Source organism: Fukomys damarensis, unplaced genomic scaffold, assembly GCF_012274545.1.
Source record: "Fukomys damarensis isolate Sample0158 unplaced genomic scaffold, DMR_v1.0_HiC HiC_scaffold_4, whole genome shotgun sequence".
Taxonomy (NCBI): Eukaryota; Metazoa; Chordata; class Mammalia; order Rodentia; family Bathyergidae; genus Fukomys; species Fukomys damarensis.
In genome coordinates this window covers 7686443-7712778 of record NW_022900916.1, presented here as the reverse complement: position 1 = coordinate 7712778, position 26336 = coordinate 7686443, and the positions used below count along the sequence as shown (strand labels likewise).

Here is a 26336-nt window from a genome sequence, read left to right as displayed (position 1 = left end):
TCTGTAGATTTGAATATTTTTAAAATAAGTAAAAAAGGGGAAAAAATAAATTTCGCATGAGTTGAAAAGGTTAGGAGTTTCATACATGCCAAGAGGCCCATACAAAAATGTTTTGGTCCAGTGAGGCCATCGTGTATGACAATCCAGAAAGAGAAGGATGATGTGTGAAGATGTTTGTTATATCATTTTTAATAAAAGTAAAAAACTGGGAGCAATCTGAACCCATTAAACATGTGGAATATTTAAATAAGGTAGTGCTCAGGTAGCTTGATACTGAAAAGGCAGATAAAAAGTGAGTTTCACTGTTAATGTTACCCTTGACTGTATGCCCTTGGAAAAGTGCTTAATGCCTCAGTTTCTTCATCTGAGCAATGATGATAAACACCTACACTGGGCCAGGTTGTGGAGTTTAGAAATGATGCATGTCAGGTACCTGGCAGGCAGTAGGTTCAGTAGATGAGAAAGAATATTTAGGGTTATTTCATGATGGTATAAGCTACCCAACGGATCCTTGACAGAATTAAATTATTAATTATGAATTCTATTTCACAGCTGGGGAGATATTAACTGTCAGGTGAAAGTGGGTTCAAGCATACATGTACAGTTATAAAATTTTCTTTAAAAATACAAGGAAAATTGATCAGCCATCGTTGCTAGGGGTAGGATTATGATCACTCTTATAGAAAAACACTCATCTTTTCAAGGAAATAAAAATCAATTGGTGTTTTTCTTTTTTTTTTTTTCAATGAGGCTTGAACTCGGGGCCTTGTGCCTTGTGAGACAGATGGCAGAACCACTAAGCTAAACCCCCCAGCCCCCTGGTGTTAATAAAAAGAAAAATGCACAACAGAAATGTAATTAGTTTAAAATCTTCTAAGCAGTTAGCCATTTTGTGTTTCTTTTAAAAATCACTTTTACATTTATGTAGCTAAAGAGAGAGTACTGGAAGTCTTATCTTCCAGGAAAGCCTTTTTGAAGCACAGTACTCCGGTTACCTTTAGCACCCAAGGACGAAAGCGCACTACCACCCCCTGGTGACTAAAGTGTGGGATCGATATCTGGGAATTAAAATAGCTCCAGGTTTCACAAGCTGTAAAAGCAACAGCAAAATGTCCCAAGCTCTTAAACAATTCAGCTTCAATTTGTGCTTAGGACAACTAAACTATATTAAATTCAATTTGACAAATTGACACTAATATTCATGTACATTATTGCAATTAAATTTCATAAAAATAAACTCTGGTGCTCATATAGCTTTGGTGCTGTGTTCTCAGACCTAGTGATGTGTGTAGGATCAGTGTGATACAATCGGTGGACCTCATATTCCATGCACTCCAACTTTTATTTTACAGATGAGTCTTATATATTGTTAATTTTGTGTTGATCAAGTTTTGAAAATCCTAAGACTTCTTTAAGCACATCGTAGTTATTAAATGTAGAATAACAAGAAGAATGGAAAATATTTCTCATAGATATCTTCAAGAAGTGTGGTAAAATGGAATCATTGGGAGAAAAAAATAAGTGATTGTATTCAACCCCATTATTTATTTTGTTTTGAGCATTTAAACTAACCCTAGTTGAAGCAGTTTCCCAAATTTCATTTTAGCACTGTCATCTCATCCTAACAGTTGCAAAAGAACAATAGGATACAAATGTTCTCTTTATTTTATTTTCATCAACAAGTCATTGGAACCATGTGTACTTATTTCACCGTGCTTTCTAATATTTCCTGTTTCTTGGGTTTGTTGATCTCAACTTAAGCAATGGTTGGCTTTCGGGTCGGGGGGACATCTGCTCTAAGTGGTTGCTTATACATTCCTGATTGATGATGGTGTTGCTGAGTTCAACGAGGTCCTTGTGATTTTCTGCCTTCTACATACGTCTGTCTGTTTCTGATAGGAGTGAAGTCGCCAATTATAACTGAACCTTGCTGTTCTATCAGTTTTGTTGCATGTACTTTGATCCTGTTTTCAAGTGAATACCTGTTAAGGATTGTTATGTCTTCATGGAGAATTATTGTGTCTTCCTGGGTTGGGTAATACCTCTCTATCCTGAATCACTTTCCTTGCTCCAAACTCTACTCCATCTGAAATTAGTAGAGGTCATTATCCTTTATCCAAAAGGCTTGGGACCAGAAGTGTTTTAGGTTTCAGATGTTTTAGATTTTGGAATTTTACATAGACTTTACCAGTTGAGCATCCCTGATCCAAAATCCAAAATCTGAAAGTCTGAACATTGTGTCAGTTCTCAAAGTTTCAGATTTTAGAACATTTCAGGTTTTGAATTTTCAAATTAGGGATACTTAACCTCTACAGCAATCCCTGCTCTCTCTTGGTTGGCACTAGCATGGCCTTTTCAGTCTACTTTTAATATATATTATATTTAAAGTAAGTTTCTTCTAGGCAACCAATAGTTGGGTCTTGTTATCTTTTATCTACTCTGATAATCTTTTAACTAACATTTAACATAATTGATATAGTTGGATTAACATTTATCATTTGTCTCTGCTGAGCATTGTTTTTGCTATTATAAATGATATTTTTAAATTTTTCATAATAAAATAGAGAATAACAATAGTTAATACACCATGTACTATTATCTTAAAACAATGGCCAAAATGTTACTCAGGGTACAAGTCATTCACAAAAACAGACTCTTACTAATAAACTGATCGTTTTTATATGACTCCTTCTCTCTCCTTTCTTAGCATTATAATTTCTACTTTTTGTCTTGTTAATGGTTTCCCTAGAGTCTGAAATATATATATTTACAACTATTGCAAGAACTTCCAAATAACACTACTGTATACCAGTTTAAGTACATTATAATAATACAATAAATCCCAATTTCTCACTTTCTTCCTTTTGTATCATTTCTTATACAGTAGCATATTATAAATACATATGTTTCTGTTTATAAACATATAACTGAATGCAGTATTGGTATTATGATTTTAAACAAATTTATCAATGAGATCATTTAAAAATAAGAAAAATATGTCCTATATCTTCACTCCTTGATGTTCTTTCTTTCTCTATTTCTTACATGAAAGTGTGAGTCTCCAAGGAAATTCTGAGCTGGTGATACCAATTTAAAAGTCGCCACTGTAATTGAATCTTGAAAACATTTTAGAGAATATGAAAAGAAAAAGGCTTTGGCTCGGGATCTGCTGCAATGACAAAAAAAAAAATCTTAAAATGTGAATAAAATCATGTTATAAAATTTTTTTCCTGGCTTACAGCACAGTGCAGGGCAGGTCACATACCTCCCATGTTCGGCACAGTTAGGAAGCTGGAGATATTTGTTTCCGTTCACCTCCAATCGGCAAAAACTAGTCCCGTGGCCCCAAGCCGAATATAAGGGATGTGTCGTCCCCCTGTGTATCCAGGAAGGGAAAATGACAGTGAACACATGACAGGCAATTGGGAAATAATCAGATACATAAATGCACGATGTAATGGCCGGTGGTGATTAGTGCTACACAGAAGAGGGGATCTCGTGGTCAGGGAAGAGTGATGAGAGCTGGTGCCGACTTGGGGCAGGACAGTGGCTGCCTCTGCAGACCTCTGTGCATAAAAATGAACTATGCAAAGATCTGTGGCAGAAGCAAGCCAGCTGGAGGGATCCACAGGGCAAAGGCCCTGAGATGGGAACCAACTTGACATGGAGGCCATTGTGGCCAGAGCCCTGGAGTGGTGGGCAGAAAGAGGTAGACTGTACGGGATGGGGGAGGCTTGGGGAAGTAGCTCACATTTTGGTTCAGGTCGGTCAGTGCGCAGGGAAGTGAGAGGTTCTTGTGTATGTGGCTGCAATGTCCCTGTGGAGCTGAGAGTTGCAGTGAGTGGGGGCTGCTCAAGGTGGGGCAGTAATCAGGGCAGTGCTGGTCCATGGCAGGTGATGGGGAGAGGGAGAAACCTGGAGCCTCCTGCAGGGTGCCTGTGCTGGGATAACTGCTCCACTGGGGGTGTAGATGGCTGAGGATCCTGGGGAGGAGACAGCCCCAGAGTGGGCCTGGGGGGGGGGTCAAGAAAGTCATCCTGAAGAACGGACCCCAGAGTGTGTAGATGCGTCTGGGCACAGTACCGGGTGAAGAGAAAGCAGGCAGTTATTAACACAGAAAGAGCTTGTTCTTTTGGATTTCATCAAACTTGGTTTTTTTTCTTGGCAGCTTAATGGAAGAAAAGAGCCTCATATTAAAGGAATTTGAGAAGATACCTAAGCCAGGAGTAAGTATTAGATGATCTAAAGTTTGTTAAATGAAGGAAGGTCCAAGCATCCTTTTTTAAATAATAATCTTTATTACCACAAGTATATCCTGAAAGACCAAGAATCATAACTGTTCACCATGCTGGAAGGAAAATCTATATAACTTCTGGAGCAAATATAAGTGGTGCCTGTTAGAGAATTTATCAAATTGGTGTCTAATCTATGCTGTGTTTAGTTGAATAGCATCTGCTTTGTTCCTAGAAAAAACAAGTGTTCCGGGGCTGGCACTTAAAAACATAATTTTGCTGCAGCTGTTAGCCTCATGGCTTTCTGGATATCCCTTGTCATAGCAAGAAATTCTAATTAAGAACACATATCACTTATGTGTTCCTGCATAACAAGCCATCTCCACATTTAGTGGATTAAAACAGCTGTTGTTCCTCCTTCTCCACAGATCTGAATTCTTCTAGTCTCAGCTGCTCCACTGTGGCTGAGTGGTACAGGAAGGCTTCATCTGTATGGAAGTCATGCCACAGACTGCCTGGCCTAAGGTCACACTTCACGAGCTGATCCCGTCATAGTGATAGGGTTTCCAGCATCGAGAGAGGGCAAATCCCCACCTGCAGGAAGCTTTTGACAGTATCTCATTGGTCAAAGCAATCCACGTGGTCAGGAGTAGATTCAAGACAGAGAAACAGGCCCTCCTCTCTGTGGAAAGGATGCCCAAGACTCGGGGCAGAGGAGGGGCAAGCCATCAGGGGAGGGGGTTGTGGAGGTTTTTTGCCATCAGCTGTAGAGAGTAAAGAGAGAGGTCATTGGACTTTGCTTTGCTTCCACTTTCTCAATGCTTATATTTCAAAAATGTGCTGTTGATGACCAACCCACGAAAACCTGTTTCCCTCCCAAAACCTGTTCATCAATAGTAAAACGCTACTAATTCTGCCTACGTTCACCTAATCACCATTTGCGATGCAGATTTTATAGGAAAAAGCATTTTGAATTTTATCTCCAAACTGTAGGTGGTTAACGTTACTCTCTCCCAGTGGCAGGGGAAGGAGAAGAAGGGACTATGCAGACGGCCTGGGGCCGGCTAAGCAGACCCAGACACTTCCTTGCCGGCTGAGTAGATGGCTCTTCCCCCATAAGTCAACTCTCCCGATCCTAAGACAACGAAACAGGATCTACTAGGAGTCTGGGGTACAGGGCATTTGGGAAGAATTTGCAGAAGCTTGAGAAGCAATACTGATCAGAAAGTAGGGTTGTGGTTAGGGGGAAAGTGCACCCCAAATATGAACTCCTCTATCTTTAGTTCCTATCTGTGACTCAAGCTAACCATGATCTAGGTAGTCAGAGATTATTTGCTTCTGATGTTGTCAAAACCACAAGCCTAGTAGAAAACAGGACAGACTTCCATCAATACTTTTGTTATGAAATAAAAATTTAACTCGGGGAACATTTAAAATAGGAAACACTAGTTCAAAAAATAATTCAAATCTAACATAAAACGCTCAATTAAACATGAAGTACTACTGTCACGCCTTGATTGAAGGTGCCAGAGACCACAAACTGCATTTAACTTTGTGAGAAAACATTCATGAGTCTCAAAAATACTCCAAATGGTGAGTGAGATTATTTGTAATTTAGTTTTTAGGTAGAAAAACATTTGTTCAGACTATAACGCCTTACAATGTTGATAACTTTTAAAGGAAACGGAGAAGAAGATGAAAGTTCTGAGAGAAAGCACTGAAGAATTGCGAAAGGAAATAATACAGAAGAAACTAGAAATTAAAAACTTACGGGAAGATTTGGCATCTAAGCAAAAGCAATTAATCAAGGAGCAGAAGGAACTGGAGGACGTGCTGGAACATCAGGTCGTCCTGAAGGTGTGCTCCTTAACGTGGATATTTACGCAGTGCCTGCAGGGTTAGGGAAATACAAATGGCACCAAGGGTAACTGCTGCTTAGGCTCGACGAAAAGAGCTATTGTCACCCAGACTGGCATGTGCCTTGTCATGGAGGCTGTGAAACTGAACCTACCCTCTGGGAATTCACAAAACACTATTGATACATAGCATCATTCCATTTTAAAGCTCTGACCCTGGGGGGCAGGCTGCTTCTCCACACTTCTCCAAAAATTTTGTGATATTTAAAGGAACGTCACAAGCGCAACTGCTTCCTTGAAGAGCGGGAGATGCTAGCAGTCAACCCTGGCATCAGAGGGGAGACAGATCCCTCCCAGGGGAATCTGAAGAGAGCACCCAAAATATGGGTCAGACTCAGTCAAGCACAACCCTTTTATAGGGCCTCATAATTAAAGTGCAAAGGGCAGATTCTAAGGATTCTGCCTACTGTAGTTCCTTTCGTGCTCCCATTTAATTCGCTTGTCTTATTTCTTCTGGTCCGAGACTATATAATTTAATGCAATTGCATTTCCTTTCCAGGATGAAGTGGTCCAGCACCAAACCATTCCTATACAGATTGGAAAGGAGATAGAAAAAATAACACGCAGAAAAGTGTATGGTTTAATATTATTCCAAACCACCCCAGCCACCCTTCCTGAGTAACGTATGCACACTAAATCAAGAGGGCTAAGCACTGGACACTTCAGACTCATATTACAATTTTCTGCTTTCACCCTGTCTAGGTTTCACATTTCAAGTTCTATAAAAGATAGTGTAGCAAATGACTATGGTTCATAGCTCTTACATGTGTCTTAATTATGGGTTCAAATTCTGTTTCCAATTTATAAATCATATCTTTCTAGAGAACTCCAATTGACTTTAACAGAGGTAGGGATAAATTATTCGACCTGGTTAGGACTTCATGGTCCAGACGTCAGGTCACCAGTGGCTCACATGACAGCACCCACTTTGCTGCCTGTGCATGTGTGTGACACCCTTGGACGGAGCATATCTGGATACAAAGGTCACCAAAGAAACGCTCAATAGAAACAATAAATGTAAGCAAAGATGCAAATATTCTGGAGAAATGATTTCTCTGGTGACTGATCTTAAGAGGGGTAAAAATGAAGCAGTAATTAGTATCAAAAATGATTATCAAAATTATTAAGATGTATCACTCATTGTCTCCCTGTGCCTGGACCAAAATCGAGAAATCCAGGTCATTTCCAAGAAGCTGGTCAGAAGGAGAGTAGAATCAGAGCTGGGAGTTCTTGAGAACTGGTGAGGAGCAGGGAGACTGGCACATCCCTGCCTCAGTGGCACTCAGGGAAAGGTACCTTCTACCCGTACTCACCTGGGACCTTCATGGACTCCTAAGACCACTGAATCTGACTAGTTCTGCCTGGTTTCAAGCACAAGCACAAAATAAAGCACCTGTGTGTGTCTCTGTGTGTGTCCCCTACAGAGAAATGGAAAGGAAAAAAATTGTCCTGGAATATGAAGTCAGAGAGCTAAACAACTCCCTAAAGAAAGTCGAAAGTAAAGTTAGCGCTCTAGTGGAAGAGAAGGAGGATGTGATGAAGGAGGTTGAGGGCAAACGAGCCTTACGTGAAATGAAAGAACGGGAGTATAACCAACTGGTCAAGCTTCTGGAACTAACCCGAGAGAGCGAGGCATCGTCACTCACCGAAAGGTTCGTTGTACTTCCGGGAAAGAGTTCTGCCATCTGAAGCTGTCCTTGATGTGTGTTGGAGGATGCAAAACACAATCTCACATTTATCTTATGTTGATTCAATTCAATATGATTTGCAGAATTTTAATTCAGTTTTTCCATTGATTAAAAATACATTATCAAATATTTTGAAGTACTTTTGCCATCCTTTGCTCACAAGTTCCCTCAGTTCTCTGTGGCCAAATTTTGAGGACAAAATCCATCATGTGTGAAATATACCTCTGGGAAAGTAAATCACTGAGTATGCTGTGTAGCTCAGGGATTTTGCCAACAAATGAATGGTATTTCAGATGTAATTGGGAATTTTTCCCAGTGGGAATTTCAAGGTGTGGTTTGCCAGGCGGATTTTTTTTTTCCTACTTTTCTTGTTGTTGTTCCAGTTCTGGGGATGGAACTCACGCTAGGCAAGTGCTGCACCACTGAGCTACACCTCTACCCCATATCCCTACTTTCTACTTTCACGTAAACTTTAGAGAAACCAGGGTTTCCATCTCTGCCAATTCGTTATTACCTCTGATGACTTTATACAAACACAGCTCCAAATGATACCCTCTTATGCAACTGGCAACCTGGTTGCTTTGGGCATAATTGACAATTATGTCTGCACCCAAGTTCCTATGGTCAGCACGCATCTTGGCAAGCTGTGAAAAACATGGGGTCAGCTGATGATGTGCCACTCATTGTCTCCCTGTACCTGGACAGAGGGGTCTTGGACCTCAGTTTACGAAACAGTCTCATCGACAAGCAGAACTACCATGATGAACTCTCTCACAAGCAGAGAGAGAAGGAGCGAGACTTTCGAAATTTAAAAAAGATGGAGCTGCTCTTGAAAGTGTCGTGGGATGCGCTCTCACAGACTCAAGCTCTTCACCAGAGGCTTCTGTTAGAGGTGGGTGGCAGAAACCACTATCTGGTTTTGATGCTCAGTGCTATCTTTGGAAGTAAAAGTATTAGAAACCTGGGTGGGTTTGGTTTGGTTTATTTGTTTTTGCTATCAACAGAGAAAGAAGAAAAATAAGTGAAAAGGCAATTTTCAAATGCATCCAAACTGCTTATAGAGTTCACAGTTCTATGTCTTTCAATCTCCTTTTTAGCTCAAGACTAGAGAACTGCCTTGTCTGGATCTAGGCCTCAGCCTGGCCAGAGAAGTACTTGGGTCATCAGTTCTGGAAGGAAGTAGAGGGTCCGCTATAGGTCAGGACCAACCTCCTTCATCCCTTAAGTCAGATCCAGCTGGAATCCCAGTGCCAACGAAGAGAAATAAACTGCCATCTACATTTTAAGACTGTGACCCCAGAATTAAAGCCCTCTTAAGTAAATATGATCTTTCTTCTATTATGGTTTTTCTTTACTTGTAGTTTTCTAGAGATTCCATCTCTCTTCACTCTGATCTGAGTGTAGTTCTGCATTTTTGTCTCTTCATGACTCATTTCCAGTGCTCCAGGCAGTTGCACCTTTGTTGAGGGGACCTTCAGCCTTGAGTAAGAGGCAGGTCCAATTCCTGGATCCGTTGAAGTGTTTTCTGCGTTAGGTGTTTTGCAAACCTTTGCGCCGGGATTATCACAGGGAACAAAAGTGATTGGAAGTGTGAGAGGGTATGGTTTTATGAAGGTACTCAGTAAATGCTGCTTTCCTTGCTTTGTACAGATGAACTCCTTGAAAAGCTAAAGAAAATTCTATTGCTAGGCTAAGACTACGAAGACAGCTCTCTCATCCTGGGGAGAAGGCTGCACAGTCAGCCCTGGTCACGAGCCTCTGCTATGCCGCTCATGACCACTGGCCCTCCCTGAGCGACTAGAACTGCCCGCCAGTTCTGGTCAGGACCTGTTGCTTCCATGTCTAATCCCTGTGTCATCCACCCGCTAAGACATTCAATGGATCCTTATTTCATGTGACCACAGAATGAAAGACCTGAGAGGAGTCATAAATGTTCTATGTTCTCCTCAAGACAAATAAGCTTCAGTATGGCAGAGATTCCCAGCTCGACGATTAGAAATGTTGCTTCGGGTGTGAAAAGAAATTTTTTCTTTGTATTTGCTATTTCTAATCAAGTCCTCTTCCTCTTCAAGTGCTGTCTTTCAGCTTTTTATTTTTGAATCTCTTCATACCCTGCACAACATGCTTATTCTGCTTTTACTTGAGCCTTCGGTTTTAGAACTGATCTTTGTACTTTTCACTGAAAAAGATGAGGATTCTGCTCTCTTTTAGATCCCTGTTCACCATATACTTGTCTCTTGTCCCTCCATACATGAAGTATCCTCATGTCATCATTTTGGTTAGGTGAGATTTTGAGAGGTTTACACTGTTGTAAATATATAAAGTTTATGCACAACGGAATCATGTAATAATATATAATTGCCGTTCCTTACAAAACATTTTTTCAAGAATTTATAAGCATCTAAATTTTTGCATATTTTTCTGTGTAGTTATTTCAACCCCAAACTGTTCTCCATTGACCGAATTTTCTCTCAGTGAGTTAAAACACATTTGATACTGTATTCACCTAATGTCCTTGAAGAAGTCAGTCTTGAGCCTTATCCCTGACCTCCCCAGCAGGCACACACTTGGGGCTGAAGGAGTTGTTGAGCCTATTACACGTGACAACAAGGGAGAACATACATTCAGGAATTGCAGGAAGTCTTCTTAGAGGGCACCAGGAAGGACTTAGGGACTCGTGTTCTAGGATTTGAAGAATGGCTCAAGGGAGTGGAACCTCTTTGCCCTGAATTTGGATGTCATCAGGAAATGAGAGTAGTTCTGTGGTGGGATGTTAATAAATCTTATCCAGAAAGAGAAAGGGCTGGATAGAAGAAAGCTCTAATTGACCAAGAAGGGTCAAGTGGTGGATGATAGTATTTTGTAGCCTGGCCAATGCTCATGCTTTTGTCTGTATTCAAACACAGGTATGGAGTGGGCTTGTTTTTGTCTTGCATCATCAGAATCATGAAATAGCTTTGTCTGAGGTTGGTGTTGTGGGACAATGTTTGTATTCAACTCTGCCACAGCCAGCTGTGAGTGACAGGCTCAAGGAGAGCAGGGCTGCTTTTCTTTCCGGCCTCTGACCTGTTAAAAAAGAAACTAACTTCTCCGTGCTCACTGTCCTGCTTTTGTCATGGGAGCCTCACTCCACCATTTTGGTGTTCCCGTTACCTCTCTCCTGGGTCAGAGCCTTTATTCTGTGGTCTCATCTGTTCCTGTCTTGGCTCTCTTCCTTTTCCTGAGGAGAACATGGCTTCCAGTAGCTTCCTGAGAAAATGAGAGTGGAAGTAATTTTTAAGACCTTGCCTGTCAGAAAATGCAGAATAGAAACTATTACATATTTAATGAGTTAACTGTACAGATAATAATCTTACTGGCTGTGTCCCCTTAGCTTAGAAACAGTTTTCCCTCAGGATGAAGGCATTGGCTAATCATCATCTTATAGCTTCTAAAGTCACCACTGAGAAAATCTGGTGTCATTCTGGATTTTGATCCTTTAGTTGAAAGCTTCTTTTCTGTGCTGGAAGCTTGTAGGAACTTTCACTTGCCTCCAGGATTTTTCTATCTCATTGATATTCCCATGTGTGCTGGGAATATCATTTTCTTTATATTTTATGCTGGGCTTTCTGTGGGTTCTTTGAGTATGGAAACATATCTTTGAGCTCTGAGAGTCTGTCTATTTTTGTCCACTCCATTTCCTCTGCTCTGTCTTCCTGGGTATTCTTTCATGAACATGTTACACCTTCTAAAAAAGCTCTCTAATTTCCTTGTATGTCCATTCTTTTTTGTCTTTTTTCACTTGTTATCAGGAAGATTTCTTCAGCTTTTCTTTGCAGCCCTTCTGCTCTTTCATCCTGCTCTTACCTTTTGTATTTCCATGTGCTCTTTTCATTCCATTTCTGCTTTATGGACTCTTTATTTATATTTCATATCTTCTCTTACCGCACTGAAGATACTAGCATCAGTTTCTTCTGCTTCTTGCATAAATTTTCTTCAAACTATTTTTCCCTAGGTTGTGTGTGTGCTTTGTTTTTATATTTTATTAGAAACTTTGCTCCTATACATCAAAATCCTTGGGTATCTGCTTATACTTACATGTAAGGAAAGATGCTGCAAAGCTAACAGGGGGCTGTTTGTAGTGGTGAGGTTTGCCACTAAGGATGAATCTGGCTAAACACAAAATGCATAAGGAATGACCCTCTTAGTCACTCTGTCATCTCTGGGACAAAATTCATAATACCCACGTCTTGCAGGAGGAGAGATTTATTTTGTCTCCCAGGCAGAACAGCACCACAGAAGGCGTAGCGGAGGAAGGCTGCTCACCTCATGGTGTCCAGGAAGCCGAGAGAGCCGTGGAGAGTGAGAGAACTGTCCAGGTTGCACCCTGAGTGAGCCCCGCTCTCCCCACCAGACCCCACCTCCAGCAGCACACCCAGCTCTGATTCATCCATGGATGAATCCACTCATGAGCGCAACACCCTCAGTGATCCACTCACCTTCCAAAAGGTGGCCTTTGCGGCCATTCTTGACCTAAACCATAACAAGCACTTCACCAGCGAGAAGTCTGCAGTGGAATGCTCACAAGTTCTTCGGATTTTTAGCAATTTATAAGCAATTTTTAGCTATTTATATGATAACACTCCTAGCTGTTAAGTTCACAAAATAGCACCCAGACAGTACAAAGCTAGAAGAAATTAAAATGTACTGAAATCCTCTGCCTTTAATGATTTCAAGAAAAATGTGTGTTACTGTCCTAGAAGGGTTTCAGTGAGCCATTCACCCTCTGCTTGGACCTCTGGCTTTTAATTAGCTGGCCACTGCCCAGAGCCAGACTTAAGACGGGAGTGGGCTAGGGCAGCTGCTCCCACTGGGTATCTCAGACTTGCACACAATCCAAGGAGGAAAGAGATGAAAAGTGAGCACATGGCCCTCCAGGGATGGCCCCGAATTGGTCCCCTCTAGAAACAGTTGTTTGATTCTCCCATGGCACCTGACTATTCAGAGACTCTCCTGAAACTCAATACACAAGTCTCACAAATGTTTGAAATAGGAAAATCTCAAAGTGTTCTACTTTTCACTAAGGCTGGCTGATAGCAAATAAAGGGAATGTTTTACACCATTGGAATAACTTGCATTACAGATGATCATTTCTGTGCTGAAAATATCTGAAACAATAGACACCAAAATATTAATGGTTACCCCTAAATGTAGCATTGGCAATAGAGTTGAGGAACAGAACATCATTGATTTCCATAGTTCATTTGGTTACAATTAACATATTTTTTGAAAAGTGTGAAATGCCATGCTATAGTAGTGACCAAACCAAAGAACTAAAATAAGCCTTCCAAACCTGCAGATAGATCTCATAGCTAATGAGAAACATCTCACATCAACTCAGACCAAATAATAGGACTTTTAATAGTTGTTAGATTTTTTTTTTCCTTCTACATTAATGGAGACTTCAGTCTAACCCCACTGTATTTTCCAGATTACTTTAGGAAGATTTCTTTTTTCAGAAGATACATCAATGTGATGTGCAGCTTGGCTCCAACAGTTAACAGAAAATTGCAGTGGCTTTACTAAATAGGGGCTCACTTTATTCACATATTCTTTTAGTTTTCCTTTTTTGTTGTGCTTAGTGTGTGTCTATCTTCTCCATGGTCCCAAGATGCCCAAGAAGGGGTGGGCCAGAGAACAAAGGGCACGTGGTAGCAGATTTCTTTGCAGGAAAACTATCCCAGGAGCCCTACCCAGCTGACTTCCACTTCCATTTTGGGAGCTTGTCCTGGCCCATCTGGTGCCCCCACTTGTACGGGAGTCTGAGGGCTCCTGGATACTTTGCAACTTTGAACAGCAAAGCTCTGCTGTAAGGTCAGAGTGAAGGGTGACCAGCCGGCTGCACTGCCAGTGCCTTAACTTGTTACCTTTTCTGCAAACCAAGCATATATAATTCCTGCTGAAAGCAGAGGGCTGGGATTTATCGAGAATTCAAAGCAAGTGTCAGGAAAGTGCTAGCCAGAATGCAAAAATGAATACAATTCATTGCAGTATGGTTTGTACTTCAAAACTGTGCAAAAAAACCCAGAATGTCCAAGACCTCAAGCCAGGAAAATCTACTGGCAGCCTTTAGTTAGCATAGTAGCTGGTGAGTGTGCTCAGAATGTGAGTGCTGAAATTCATCAGATTTCCTGCAAAACATTTTATACTGTCCCAGTCCCGGGTAGCATTCATGTACAGACTTACCTGCTCTGGGAGTAGACCATGAGGAGCTGCCCACCCTGAGATATATACGGACCCAGAATGTTCACTGGACTTGCTCTGCCCCAGAGTCGTAACTCCACTTTCCTGGAAGAGAAATCCAGCTCTTCCTCGCTGACTTCCAACCTCTTCCATGAACTCTTCCCTGGTTATTCAGTCTATGTTGAGCTCTACCCTTTTCCAACCTGCTATAGCAAACACCTGTTTATTAAAACCAGGAGATTCTGAGTATTGTTCTATGGGTTTAACAAGACCACATCCCATCCTAAGCCAGTGTGTGCTGCTCTACAGCTAGCTGTCCAGGCAGGTGAGGCCATGGGAAGTGAGGTATTGCTGAGCTCCAGAGGGTACAGAGCAGAGTTCTGCAGACACACAGGCTGATGGATGACAGGACATCCAAAGACACGTTCAACTACTTTAAAATAGAAGCTCTCTTCTTGAGACAAGTCAGCCCGTGTTCAGCTTTGGTGCCTAGAAGTATGTGGTGTTGTGGTACAAAATGAGCCACAGATGAATGGCATCGTGTGCTTTCTGTAGAAACCTCCAAAGTTGTGCAGATCATAAGCCCCAAGGCATCCCTCCCTGTATCCTTGGATAACACCCTCCTTCTGTCTGTTCTCTCTCTCTCTCTCTCTCTCTCTCTGAATCTGTGATAGAACCTGTCAAGATCATTCCTAACAGATAACAAAGACTGATAGACTGAGACGTTGCCCTTTTCCCAAGTAATTTAACACAGGCAGAAAGTGCAAACCAATACAACAGAAATGTAATGATGAGAATGTAAGTGTCAATAAAAAGTTAAGAGGCTTTTCATTCTTGCAAGAGCTTTAGAGCTACCCATCACACTATTCCATATCAGTAGCAAACTATCCCCTCTGTTCCTAGTAAGTAGCTTCTATTTTTTTTTTTTCCTGTAAGCTTTGGGACATAGATGAACTCATTTAATCAGTGTAACAACTGTCATTTGAATGGTCCTCAGAAATGCATGTTTTCTTGGTGCTGAGACAGGAGTGAGAGGGGCAGTGCTGGATCAGGATCAGGGCCTCCGAACTCCCCACTTACACCCACACAGTCAGGGCAGGGTCTTACATGTGTTCTGACCTCATTCTCCTTATCTGCACAGTTGGAGATAGCAGCATTCCAGACATTATGGGGTTATTGTGAGCATTAAATAGATCACGCATATAAACTCTTAGAACATGCAGAGCATTTAATTAATGCTCAAGAAATGTTAGCTCCTATTAGTGAGATGTATTTCTAAATGGATGATGACATATTTATAGCTGGTGAACTGTAGATGTTTGGCACGTCTTCAGAATTTCGTTTGCTGGCTCTCTATAGAATATTTAGCATCAGAGGTAGGTCCTCTAAGCTTGAGGGTCATAATTTGCCCACCTTTTAAAAAAAATATGTAATGGGTGGACCACACCGTCTGCTTTATTCTTGATTTCCAGATGGACGCAATCCCTAAAGATAACTCTGTGTTATCTGAAAGAAGGAGAGAGCTCCACAAAGAAGTTGAAGTCGCTAAGAGGAATTTGGCCCAGCAGGTTAACATAAGCTCTTGTATATGCTTCTGTCTCAGAAAGGCAGTACAGTCATAGCGCTTTCAAGGGAGTCATCAGGGTAGCCTCCTGCCTCATGTGAACTGATTTCCTTTTCTCTCCTTTTTGCAGTACTGGGGATGGAATCCAGGGCCACCCACATTCTAGGCAACTGCTCACTACTGAGCCACATCCCCAGGGTTTCCTGAAACCAAAGCTCACTCCAACTCGACATTAAATTTGAGAAAAAAAGATACGTCTGAACTGGCAAAACTTATATAAGCCAATGAGATGTTGAAATAAAAGGGCTATTGATCACATTAAAAGTAAACACCAGGGTCTTGTATTACCAATGTCTAATTTAGAAACTCAATATATGGTTTATTCAAGCTACCACATATTTTAAAACATGTTTCTATGTTTCTTCTTACAGTAACTTGAAAATAGTCTAAGAAAAGATTCTATCATCTTAACCCACTGTTTTGCATGTTCTTTTATAAAACATAGGGGAGGGCTGGGGATTTAGCTCAGTGGTTCCAGCCCCTGCTTCGCAAGTGCAAGGACCCGAGTTCGATCCCCAGTACCAAGAAAAAGAAAAAAATATATATATATGGGAAATGGAGCCAAAACAATGGTGTTACTTTGTTTTAAATTTTACCAAATCTAAGCAAGAAATTAAAAGTCCAAAGTACTAGAAGTACTGTGTTCCTTCAAACATAAATTATAATTCTATTGTGCTTTTCAAAAGAAAGTTCTATCAGAAACTGAGTCGAAGTTACTAGAACAACAACTTGCAGAAGAAAACAGGCTTATAAAGGAACAAGAAAGCTTTCGGAATTTGGTATTCAACCTTATCCGTGTGATAAAAGTCAAAACTGATGAAAAGGAGCAAAAGTCCAAGGATTTCTTGAGAGCTAAGGTAACTGCATCTTTGTAGCCATGGTTAATTACTGCAAAAGGTCAGGGAAGCCTCGTTTTCTTGAAATGTTTATTAGAAAACAATAACAGTATATTTCCTTCATATCCTAGTGACTAAATTTTCCCTAAATGAATCCCAATTATGCACTGAAAACAATAATCCCACAATTCAATCAGCATTAGTCAGCAATCAAGAGAGGAAGAGAGAAATAATGTTATAGCTTGTATCTAGATGTCCCCCCAGAGTCTCATTCAGTCATAGGTGGGGTTTTCCAGAATTTAGCTGACCTGTGGTGGCTATGGATTGAGGGTGTGATACAAGGATTAAAGGCGTATGGTACTGGATTAGTGTACTCACTGGTTTGTCATAGTTATGGGTGTGGATATGGGAAGCCCCACTCTGGGTAAAGGTAGCACCAACCAAAAGGCTAGTAGCCTGGATGGAACAAAAGGGAAAGGAAGCCTTGCTCCTGCTGCTGCTGCTGCTTTCTACTTCCTGGCTGCTCTGCTGTGGACTGTTTCTCCTCTGATACCCACCTGCCCTGCCATCCTGCCTTGGAACCGACTATAGACTGAAACCTCTGCAAACTTGAGCCAAAATAAACCTTTCCTCCTTTAACTTTGGGTGTCAGATAGCTCTGTAAGGCAAGAGAGCAGCCAAGCAGGAAGGGGAAAGAGGCAGCCAGACTGAGAGGATGGCCAGGGGCAGGAGGAGCAGAGACCCAAGAGGGCGCCCCCTGTAAAGTCAGGGTCTAGAATGGGGCCAACTTGGACCTGTGTTCTCAAAACCACCTGCAACTGGCTTGGAGGAGTCCATACTCTGGAGTTTTCAGAGTTAAACTCTCCCTCTCTTTAGAAAATTTAGGAATGCTAGAGGTATACTTCATTGTGATAGAAAAACTGATGTGTTTAAGACATAGACAAGTTCTATTCAATCTCCAAAACCGATACATCTGTTCTCTGTGCATGACTCATCCATGCCTATCAAACCTGGTGTTAGACAAGCTCATTTATATTAAAAGCATAAGGCAATTCTTCCTTTGAGATACGAAAATTGATAAAGGAAAATGTTTATTCCTTGAGTATTTGAGGCATTGAGATTACCCTGTTAAACATTAGTTGCAGTTAGCTATAATTTTTATAAGAAGGCGTTAAACCTCATGCTTTTCCTTTCAGACCGCATTCCTTTTTTTAAAAAAAAAGGGGGTGGGGGTTGCTGTCACTCTAGGATAGAGTGGATGACACTAAATCATATGCCTATGTTCTGTTCTTCATACATAGTTACCTAAATGTTAGCTCTGGATTCCCACTCTCATGGAGAGTAAAATAAAATTGCTGTATACCAGTCTTGTCTCTGACAGCTTGCTTCTTCCAAATCGCTCATGCCAGACTCGTTTTGCTCACCGTCCATGCGAGAACGGACAGAACCTGTTCCCTCTGGTTCCTACCAGAAATGTCTCGGACTTTAATATGTTCTTTATCCTACCCTAGATGAAGGGCTCTTTTGTCTTTAAATCTGAAGAACATCTCCCAGTGTATTTAGCACTTGCTATCTTTTTAAGATTTTAGAGCTATAATTGCTTTCTTTTTGAAATATTTATAGATAGTCTTAGAGCTGGTCTAGAATCCTGCTTCATTATGTAGGAAAACACCCCTCAAACAAAAGAATAGAGCAGTATGTTAAATTCACTGCTTCTGTTGCTCACAAAATGCCACAAAAAGTTTAGTCTGCGGCATTTCTCAGAACTTTCCATAAACCTCTCCCGTCTGTCACCCAGGCTCACCCACACTGCCACTCTTCTCCCAAACTCTTCAGAACTCTTCCTCAAGCCCAAGCTGTGTATGCTCTTTTCTTTTTCTCCTCTCTCTTCCTCTTCCTTAAGTAAGCGGTGTCCTCCCAACATGAATCGGTTCAGAAAGCCAGGCCATTTTCAGACCTGCCCTGTGCCCCTTGCCCTGATAAGTAGTAGTCAACCACCAGGACAATTGTGCCTTTGTATATGAGGGTCCAGTGTGGGGTTTGGCCAGGTGGATTCATATGTTGTTACTATTTCTTACATTTCAGCAAAAATATAACAACCTTGTAAAGGAAATCAAAGCAAAGGATCTTGAAATCAGGGTACACAAGAAGAAAAGACGTGATATTCATCGGAGGTAAAAGAATCACATCATGATTGTTCCGTTTAGGTCCGTAGGGGAAAACCGATTTTCAGTTTGCATGTTTCACAAAACACTTTGTATTTTCCCAGGCTCAACGAATTTGCTAAACTGTATGATGCAATTCGAAATGAACGAAACAAGTTTGTTAACCTACTCCACAAAGCTCATCAGAAAGTAAATGAAATAAGAGAAAGGCATAAGATGTCTCTAAATGAACTGGAAATTTTAAGAAGTAGTGCAGTTACTCAAGAAAGGTAAAAGTTGTATCTATGGTCCTTTTATAGCCTTGGCTTCTATTTCGTTTGAACTCAAACATGACCCAGTGAGCACAAAATAGAAAATATGTCTTTTAGAGAGCTGGAAAAGCTCTCTTCAAACACTTTGCTCACAGATAATTAATGTAAACATCCGAACACCATTGCTTACATGTCTGTCTCAGAGTCATCACATTATGAATGAAAAATTTACATACAACTATGCTTACTGTGATGATTGGATGATTCTCTAATGCCCGATCAGAAAGGCACAAATCTGACCATCTGCAATTTGAAGTCAAAAAAAAGAACCAAATTGTTTAATAGTCAGCATCCCCTGGTTGTAGATTTAAAATTACTAAAATGTCCAACGTACTTGGGGGCAGCAAGACAGCAGAACGGTCAGGAGGAGCACTTCCTCTCAAATCCCAGCCCTGCTGCTTATCAGCTCTGCAACCTCAGGCAAGCGACCTTCACTCTCTTGGGGCTCGCTTTCCTTGTCCAAGAAAATGTCCTTATTTCATAGGGCTTTGGGTTATTCAATGAGCTAATCTTTGCACTAACACTCAGAAGCACATCTGGCAAATGGTAGTTTTGTTAACTTCTTACTTACCTGACTCTCCAGCCCTGACTTTTTCCGTGAGCTGTTAAGGCCCCATTTTGTTTTAGCAAAGACGGCCTCGTGGTGGTGGTGGTGGTGGGGTGAGACCCTAACAACATAAAGTGAAGTACCACTGCCGGAGCTCACTGTTCTCATTCCAAGGACACGCCGGAGCAGGAGCTATTTAGAGCCACTTGTGTTTCTTTAAAGAAAGGAAAGAGCATTGCAATCTTACCTACTTTCCCAATATTTTAAAAGAAAGCTACAAAATAGCTTGCTGAAACAGGCCAACAACATCACCATCAGAGAGAGCATGAGAAACGACGTGTGCAAAATTGTGTCCAAAGTTCAGGAAATGAAAGAGAAGAAGGAAGCGCAGTTAAGTAACCTGGACAGACTGGCGCACATGATCACTGTGATAGAGGAGGAGATGGTGCAGCTTCGCAAAAAGTACGAGAAAGCTGTCCAGCGGCGAAACGAATGGTAAATACCAGACACAGGTAGAGAATGTGGGTCCTGGTTTCTGTATGTTGGCCCTTGGGGATGTGAGCACGGCAGGTGAGAGACATGCCATTCGGGTTTCCTTAGCCTTTGAGAGGAGGCAGCTGCGTGGTTTGCCTAGCAGTAAGAAACACTGTCCTTGCCACAGGTACAGGCCAAGAGGAGGGTTCGGGAAGTTGCTCATCTGAAGATCACAGCCTTTCTGCAACCTACCATTCAGGATGCCTCTGGTGGTGGCATCAAATCCTTTCCAAATAGCTGACATAAATAAATCTTTGGCGCTTGTATCCATTTTGATGGCAAGCTTGGCCTTACATTTATCCAGCTATTCTCCCAGTTCATTTTCTCAGAGTCCAAAAGACCTTTAAGAAACAGCATTATCTCTTCTAGACTGCAGTTAAGCCATTTAGCAGTTTGCTATTTCAACAGCCCAAGTTGCTTGTGCTCTAAGGAACTGGAACGTGAGATTACAGAGCAATCATGCCTGATGTGGGAATTTTTAAGATTATACTCTGTCGGCTAATCCATGTGAGACACTGGGGCGCTAGATCTCAAGAGAATGCAAAGATGGTCAAGCTGCCCATTGTTAGGAGAACTTGATCACAGGAAGAGCCTTTGACAGAGAGATGGGACAAAATACAGAGCTACAATTAGCCAGGCACGGCTCTGTGCGTATGTTTGGAGGAAGGAGAAAGGGACAGAGATAGAAACAGAAATGGAACTCTAGGTAATAAAGGTACTGTATAGGACCATTAGTGTCCCTGAAGAAAAGCCCTGTTCAAAGAGCTGACAGATTTTTGGAGGGTGGATAATCCTAGTCGGCTCCTGCCACAAACCAAGGCATTTGGGCAATTAATGCTTCTGCCCTGGTCAGACCAGAGCTGCTAGACTTAGAGGATTATTTGCTTCCTTTCCTTCATCTCCTTTCAAAGAAGGGTCTTCCAACCTCCACCTACCAGCAGGTTTTACACAGGGCTGATTTTTGCCTGATTATGGGGAAATTAGCAACTGAAATATCCAGCTTTAAAAGAACCCTTGGGAAATCCGATCCAGAACGGGGTCTACAGAAAACCAGACCGTGGAACCTTTGTGTGTGCACTGGGAGGGACGGTCTCCCCCGCACCCCGGGGAGAACCTCTGGGACCACAGCAACGCTAGGCCAACCAACTGCAGGGGCAGCCTCAGAGCTAAGGTGCTAAACAGCCCCGCTGTTCCCGCCAGGCTGCAGCTTCCCCAGTAAGCCTTGCTGATAGCTCCTTCCTTCGGGGTGACACGGCAGATGGCTATTCCGTGCCCAAAGCCAGAGAGAGGCACAGTGACTAATAGAACAGTGGACCCAGCGCTCACTTAGCTTCTTCCCCTGAATTTGACCTTAGTGGCGTTCAGCTGATAGAGCGGGAAGAGGAAGTGTCCATATTTTATGAAAAAATAGACATCCAAGAAAAACTGAAACTAAATGGGGAAATCGAAATCCACATTCTGGAAGAAAAGATCCGGTTCCTGAAGTTGAAGATTGCGGAGAAGCAAAGACAGATTCACGTGTCGCAGAAATTACTGCCGTCCAAGAGGGCCCTGGACGCGGAGCTCGCCGTGCTCCAGATTCAGGTGGGACCCTGGGCCAGGCGTCCCTCTCCCGGGCTCAGGTGTGGAGCATGCGCCTTCAGGGACCTGTCTCGACCTCAGCAGCCCAAGGCGCTCCCCTCCCAGCCTGACTCTGCTGTTGATGCTTACTGGGAAGTTTGAGGACCTTCAGGCTCCTAGGTGTGGTGTCCTGCACTGCCTGGCGCGGAGCTCATTGCTTATCCCCTTGCAGTCACGCACAACGAGACACCTTTTTGTCCCCTGTAATTCCTCTACCGTGCCGTTAACTGGCCTCTGACACAGCCTTTCTTTAAAGTGGAATAAAGCCCCAAATATTTAAATATGCAATAACAAAATTAAAACACGAATATAAGACTAATGTTTTCACATGTAACAGCTTTTCCCCCCTTAATAGAAAGGGGGAAAAAACCTCTAAAAACAAATTCCTGGCCTAAATGTCCCTGGTTGACTCAATGTAGCAGGAACAAATTCTAACCTGTAGTGTTTTTCTAGTATATCAGGTGAGCTTTCGGTGATTTTCTGGTTATAAAATCAAGACCTGTTCAGTTAGTGAAATATTAGAAAAGTACAAGACTTTTAAAAGAAAATTCTATCTGCGAAAAATTTAAGAATTAGTCTTAAAGTGATCAAGCACCTAGGAGAGAGTCTTCCCTTCTTTCTCCCAGTGCACAGGTAAATGTTTTGTGTGCACTCTGTAGACACAGCCTTCAATCCTCCGTTTTCTTAGCCAAATCCCAGGACTTCTCGGACCTGGGCGAGGGGCCGTTTTCCCACCTCATGCTGTGCTGTGTCCATGTAGGTGACAGCACCTTCAGTTGTGCAAATCCACCCAGGTCCTGGCTCTAGTGTGTGCCTGGGCTGTTAGCCATAAACACTTCTGTCTCTTCCGTGGGCGAAGCCTGGTTTCAGATGCAGTGGTACAGCGTCCCCCTCGGCCCCCACAGCGTCTCCCTAGGATTTCTGGCTCATTTGGGGGATCCCCTCACCAGCCCCTAGAGTGTCTGTTCCGCTTCTGTGCCACGCTGGTGCAAATTCCAGACTGGCCCCTCCTTCCTTCTACACCTGTGCAAGGCTGTTTGTACAGGGCCTTTGGACAGATTTTGTTAAAGATGTGGGACAGTGTTGTGTGGAGTTGGGTTGCAGGAATGCAGGGAACTTCAAATTATGTCTCAGAAATCCACAGCCCTCCGAGTCATTTGGGTTCACTGGGGGAGGGAGCTCCCCCACGTGGTACCACCCAGCCTGCTGGGAACTAGTACTTGCTGCAGTTTATGGAGTGATTTGTTTCTCTCCCACTAGTTCTCAAAACACAGCTTTAGTCTGCCTTTGCCCGTCCTTGACTATCAAGATGCTCTGTAGAACGGAAGAATTTAAAGTCAGTAAGATCTAACTGGGCGTGGTAGGACCTACTATGCCTTTAACAATACTATGTGCCCTGCTGGATGGTGAGCATTTGTCAGTTGAAAACTGCATATAAATTGAGATGTGTGGGCTAAGGGTTATCCGTGACCTACGGGTCTACCAGGGTTAATTCTAAGTTTAAGGAAGTAGAATGGAATTCTCTCGTTCACGTTCACTATGCAGTAGTCTAGTGACCACTGATGGCGTGTCTGGAAGGACAGGAGGTGTCAGGTTTGTCTCTGACCCCGAGGCCCAATCTTGGTCACATTCTGTTATTTGTTTCAGCTGCAGTGAAGTTTTCCTTTTCCTTGTATCATTTTCAAGACTTAGAAGAGTTTTTAAGTGTCCAACAGACTAACCCAAGGCCTATCATGAGTCATACTCTCCTGGTTCTGGGAATAACAGCTCCATTTTAGGCAGTTTGGAAGGCCCGAGCTACTTTAGGACTTTGGGATTCTATTTTCTACAGAGAAAGTAAACAATTTTTCCTCAAATGCCAGGGAGGAAATAAAGTTTAAGGCACTACTTTAATAAGCAAGCATCATATTTTTGTTTTTTTAGTTTATAATTAACACTGTTGTTAGTAATATATACAATAATTTTTCCTGTTCACTTTTTTAAATGTTTAAATGAATTTTTATTAGTGCCTATCAGTTTTACAAAATATTGTGCTTCAATGAGTACATTTTGTTCATAACCATCCCCCATTAGCCTCCTCCTCCCTCCCTTCCTCTCCTCCAATAATAATTCTACCTTCTACCTTCATGCCATCTTTTAAGATTCCACACATTAGGGAGAACATCACATAGTTGTCTGGGTCTGGCTTACTTTGCATAGCAGGATCTCCCAATCTATCCATTTCCCTAAAGATGACATAATTTCATTCTTCGTTATGGCTGAATAATGCACCAATCTGTATATCAGAGTTTATCCACTAGTCTGTTGTGTGCACCTGGACTTCTTCGATGCCTTGGCTATTATGAATCGCGCCACGATAAACCTGAGCACACAGGTATCGCTATGCTAGGCTGGCTTTAATCCCTGCGGGTATGTACACAAAGACAGTCCAGCTGGATCCAGTGGTAGCTCTATTTTGTTGTCGATGATGTTTTTTGGGGAACCTCCATCCCAGTTTCCACAGGGGCTGTACTAGTTCGCATCCCAGCAGCAGTGTAGAAGCATTCTTCTCTCCCTCCCCCATGCCTGACAGAATTGATTGGCTTTTGTATGCTTGGTGACAGCCATTCTGACTGGGATGAAATGGAATCTCATTATAGCTTTGATTTGCATTTTCCCAATGGCTAAAGATGTTGAACATTTTTTCATGTACTTATTGGCCATTTGTACTTCTTTGGAGTTTGTTCAATTCATTTGCTGATTTGCTGATTGGGCTATTTGATGTGCATGTGTGTTAAGTTTTCTACATTCTTCATATATTTACATATTAATCTCTGTTGAAAGAATTGCTGGTAAAAATTTTCTCCCATTCCCTAGGCTGTCTTCACTTTGTTGGTTGTTTCCATGCTTGAGCAGAAGATTTTAAATTTGAGGTAGTCTCATTGGATTCTTGCTATTATTTCCTATGCTGCGGGGAGTCCTATTCAGAAAGCCTTTGTCTGTGCCTATTGCTTCAGGTGTTTCAGTGTTGCTTAGCAGTTTCAATGTTTCAGGTCTTCGTTATATTTCTTGTTGCTGAGACAAAATACCCAACACCCAAAATTAAAGAAAGGTTTATTTGGCTTACAGTGTGTACAGGTTTCAGTACCTAGTCGGCTGGCTCCAAGGCAGGGTGGCATGGCAGAAGGGGCATCACAGGAGAAACAGTCCATGGCAAAGCAGGCAGGCAGTGAAGTAGCAGCCAATAAGTGAGGGGCCTCTTTCTGTCCCAAATCTCTTAAGCAGGCTCCCTGCCCTTAAGGTGGGCAGCACTCACATGCCTAATCCCAGTGTCCTTAATCCTAGCATTGCACCAGGACTCAATCCCAGCATCACACGCTCTAGATCCCGCCACCTCTGAAAAAGCCGCACCTATAACCCATAAGGCCTTGGGGGGATATCTGGACACAAGTCTCAGCTGGTCTTATACCTAGGTCTGATTCATTTTGGACTTTTGTAGAGTAAGGAATGAAGATCTAGTTTCAATATCCTACCCCAGCACCATTTATTAAAGAGGCGTCTTTTCTGCAGTGTGTATTTTTGGCTCCTCTTCAACAATCAGATGGCTGTAGTCGTGTGGGTTTATTTTTGTGTCCACTATGGACATTTTTATAATAGTAATTGTGCTGATCCGTGAATATGGGGAGTATTTCCATCCTCTAGGGTTTTCAGTGTCTTTCTTCAGTGTTCTGTGATTTTCACTGTAGAGGTCTTCCACCTCTTTGGTGAGGTTGATCTCTAAGGGTTGGGTTGGGTTTAGTTTTTTAGGCTATCGCGAAGAGAATGGTTTTCCTGATTTCTTTCTCAGCTACTTCTTTACTGGTGTACAGAAAAGTTATTGAACTTTTAATGTTCACTTTGTATCCTGCAACAAGCTCTTCATTGTATGTAAACTTCAATTTTATATTAAAGTTAATTGAAGAAGATGAGTAAACAGAAAACAGTTATGTCACCATTTAAAATTATTTTTACAGGGAAGAGAAACACCAATTAAAACTTTAACATCTTACCTGTGTCACTCTTGGGCATACTGTTAAATATATTGTCTTGCTCAATGTATCAGGCCCATAAACCTGAGCCTTATCTTCCTGTGTGCCAGTTGAGGACACAGAATAAATGATTTCATTGATCACTCACAGACTCTCAGGAAAGCTGAATATAGTGCCTCTTGGTTGTTGCCATATACTACAGTTCTCCTTGTCACACAAAAGCTAAGTGCGGCTACCATACTACTTAGGAGTTGCCATGGTCCTCACTCTCAATGAGTCTCAATGATTCAGCAAATACACAGTTATCTCATAAGGTCCTATGTTAGGGACTTAGCAAAAAATATACAATGTTTGAGGTTGTTTCTCAGAGTGTACACTCTGAGTCACTCATCACTGAGACACCATTAAACTTACCCCAACAAAGGATTTCAAAATGGCAGCCAGCGTGTTGGATGGTGGCTACTCTGCTCTCTGTGGCAATCTCCAACAAAGAGGGGGAAGGCTGCACATTGTGAACCCAGCAGCTACACAGCACCCCAAGCTTTCTCTGATGGCTCAGAATTCTGACACCGCCTGGTCTTGCAGAGTCAAATCTAGATGTCATCCTCATGGCCCCATACACAAGCAGAAATAG

General features: G+C 42.0%; 1 protein-coding gene across 5 annotated transcripts in view; it reads left to right on the top strand.

Moving 5' to 3' along the window:
• Ccdc146 (coiled-coil domain containing 146) overlaps positions 1-26336 on the top strand; it is a 166510-nt gene that overhangs the window by 135895 nt on the left and 4279 nt on the right. For all 5 annotated transcript variants that reach the window (XM_033756564.1, XM_010636934.2, XM_010636927.2 and 2 more), the window contains 11 exons: positions 4169-4226; positions 5913-6089; positions 6648-6721; positions 7573-7800; positions 8542-8728; positions 15531-15626; positions 16369-16539; positions 18604-18692; positions 18788-18952; positions 19812-20036; positions 21431-21659. In XM_033756564.1, coding sequence (XP_033612455.1) covers positions 4169-4226; positions 5913-6089; positions 6648-6721; positions 7573-7800; positions 8542-8728; positions 15531-15626; positions 16369-16539; positions 18604-18692; positions 18788-18952; positions 19812-20036; positions 21431-21659 — 1699 coding nt within the window. The remainder of the gene's footprint in view (positions 1-4168; positions 4227-5912; positions 6090-6647; positions 6722-7572; positions 7801-8541; positions 8729-15530; positions 15627-16368; positions 16540-18603; positions 18693-18787; positions 18953-19811; positions 20037-21430; positions 21660-26336) is intronic.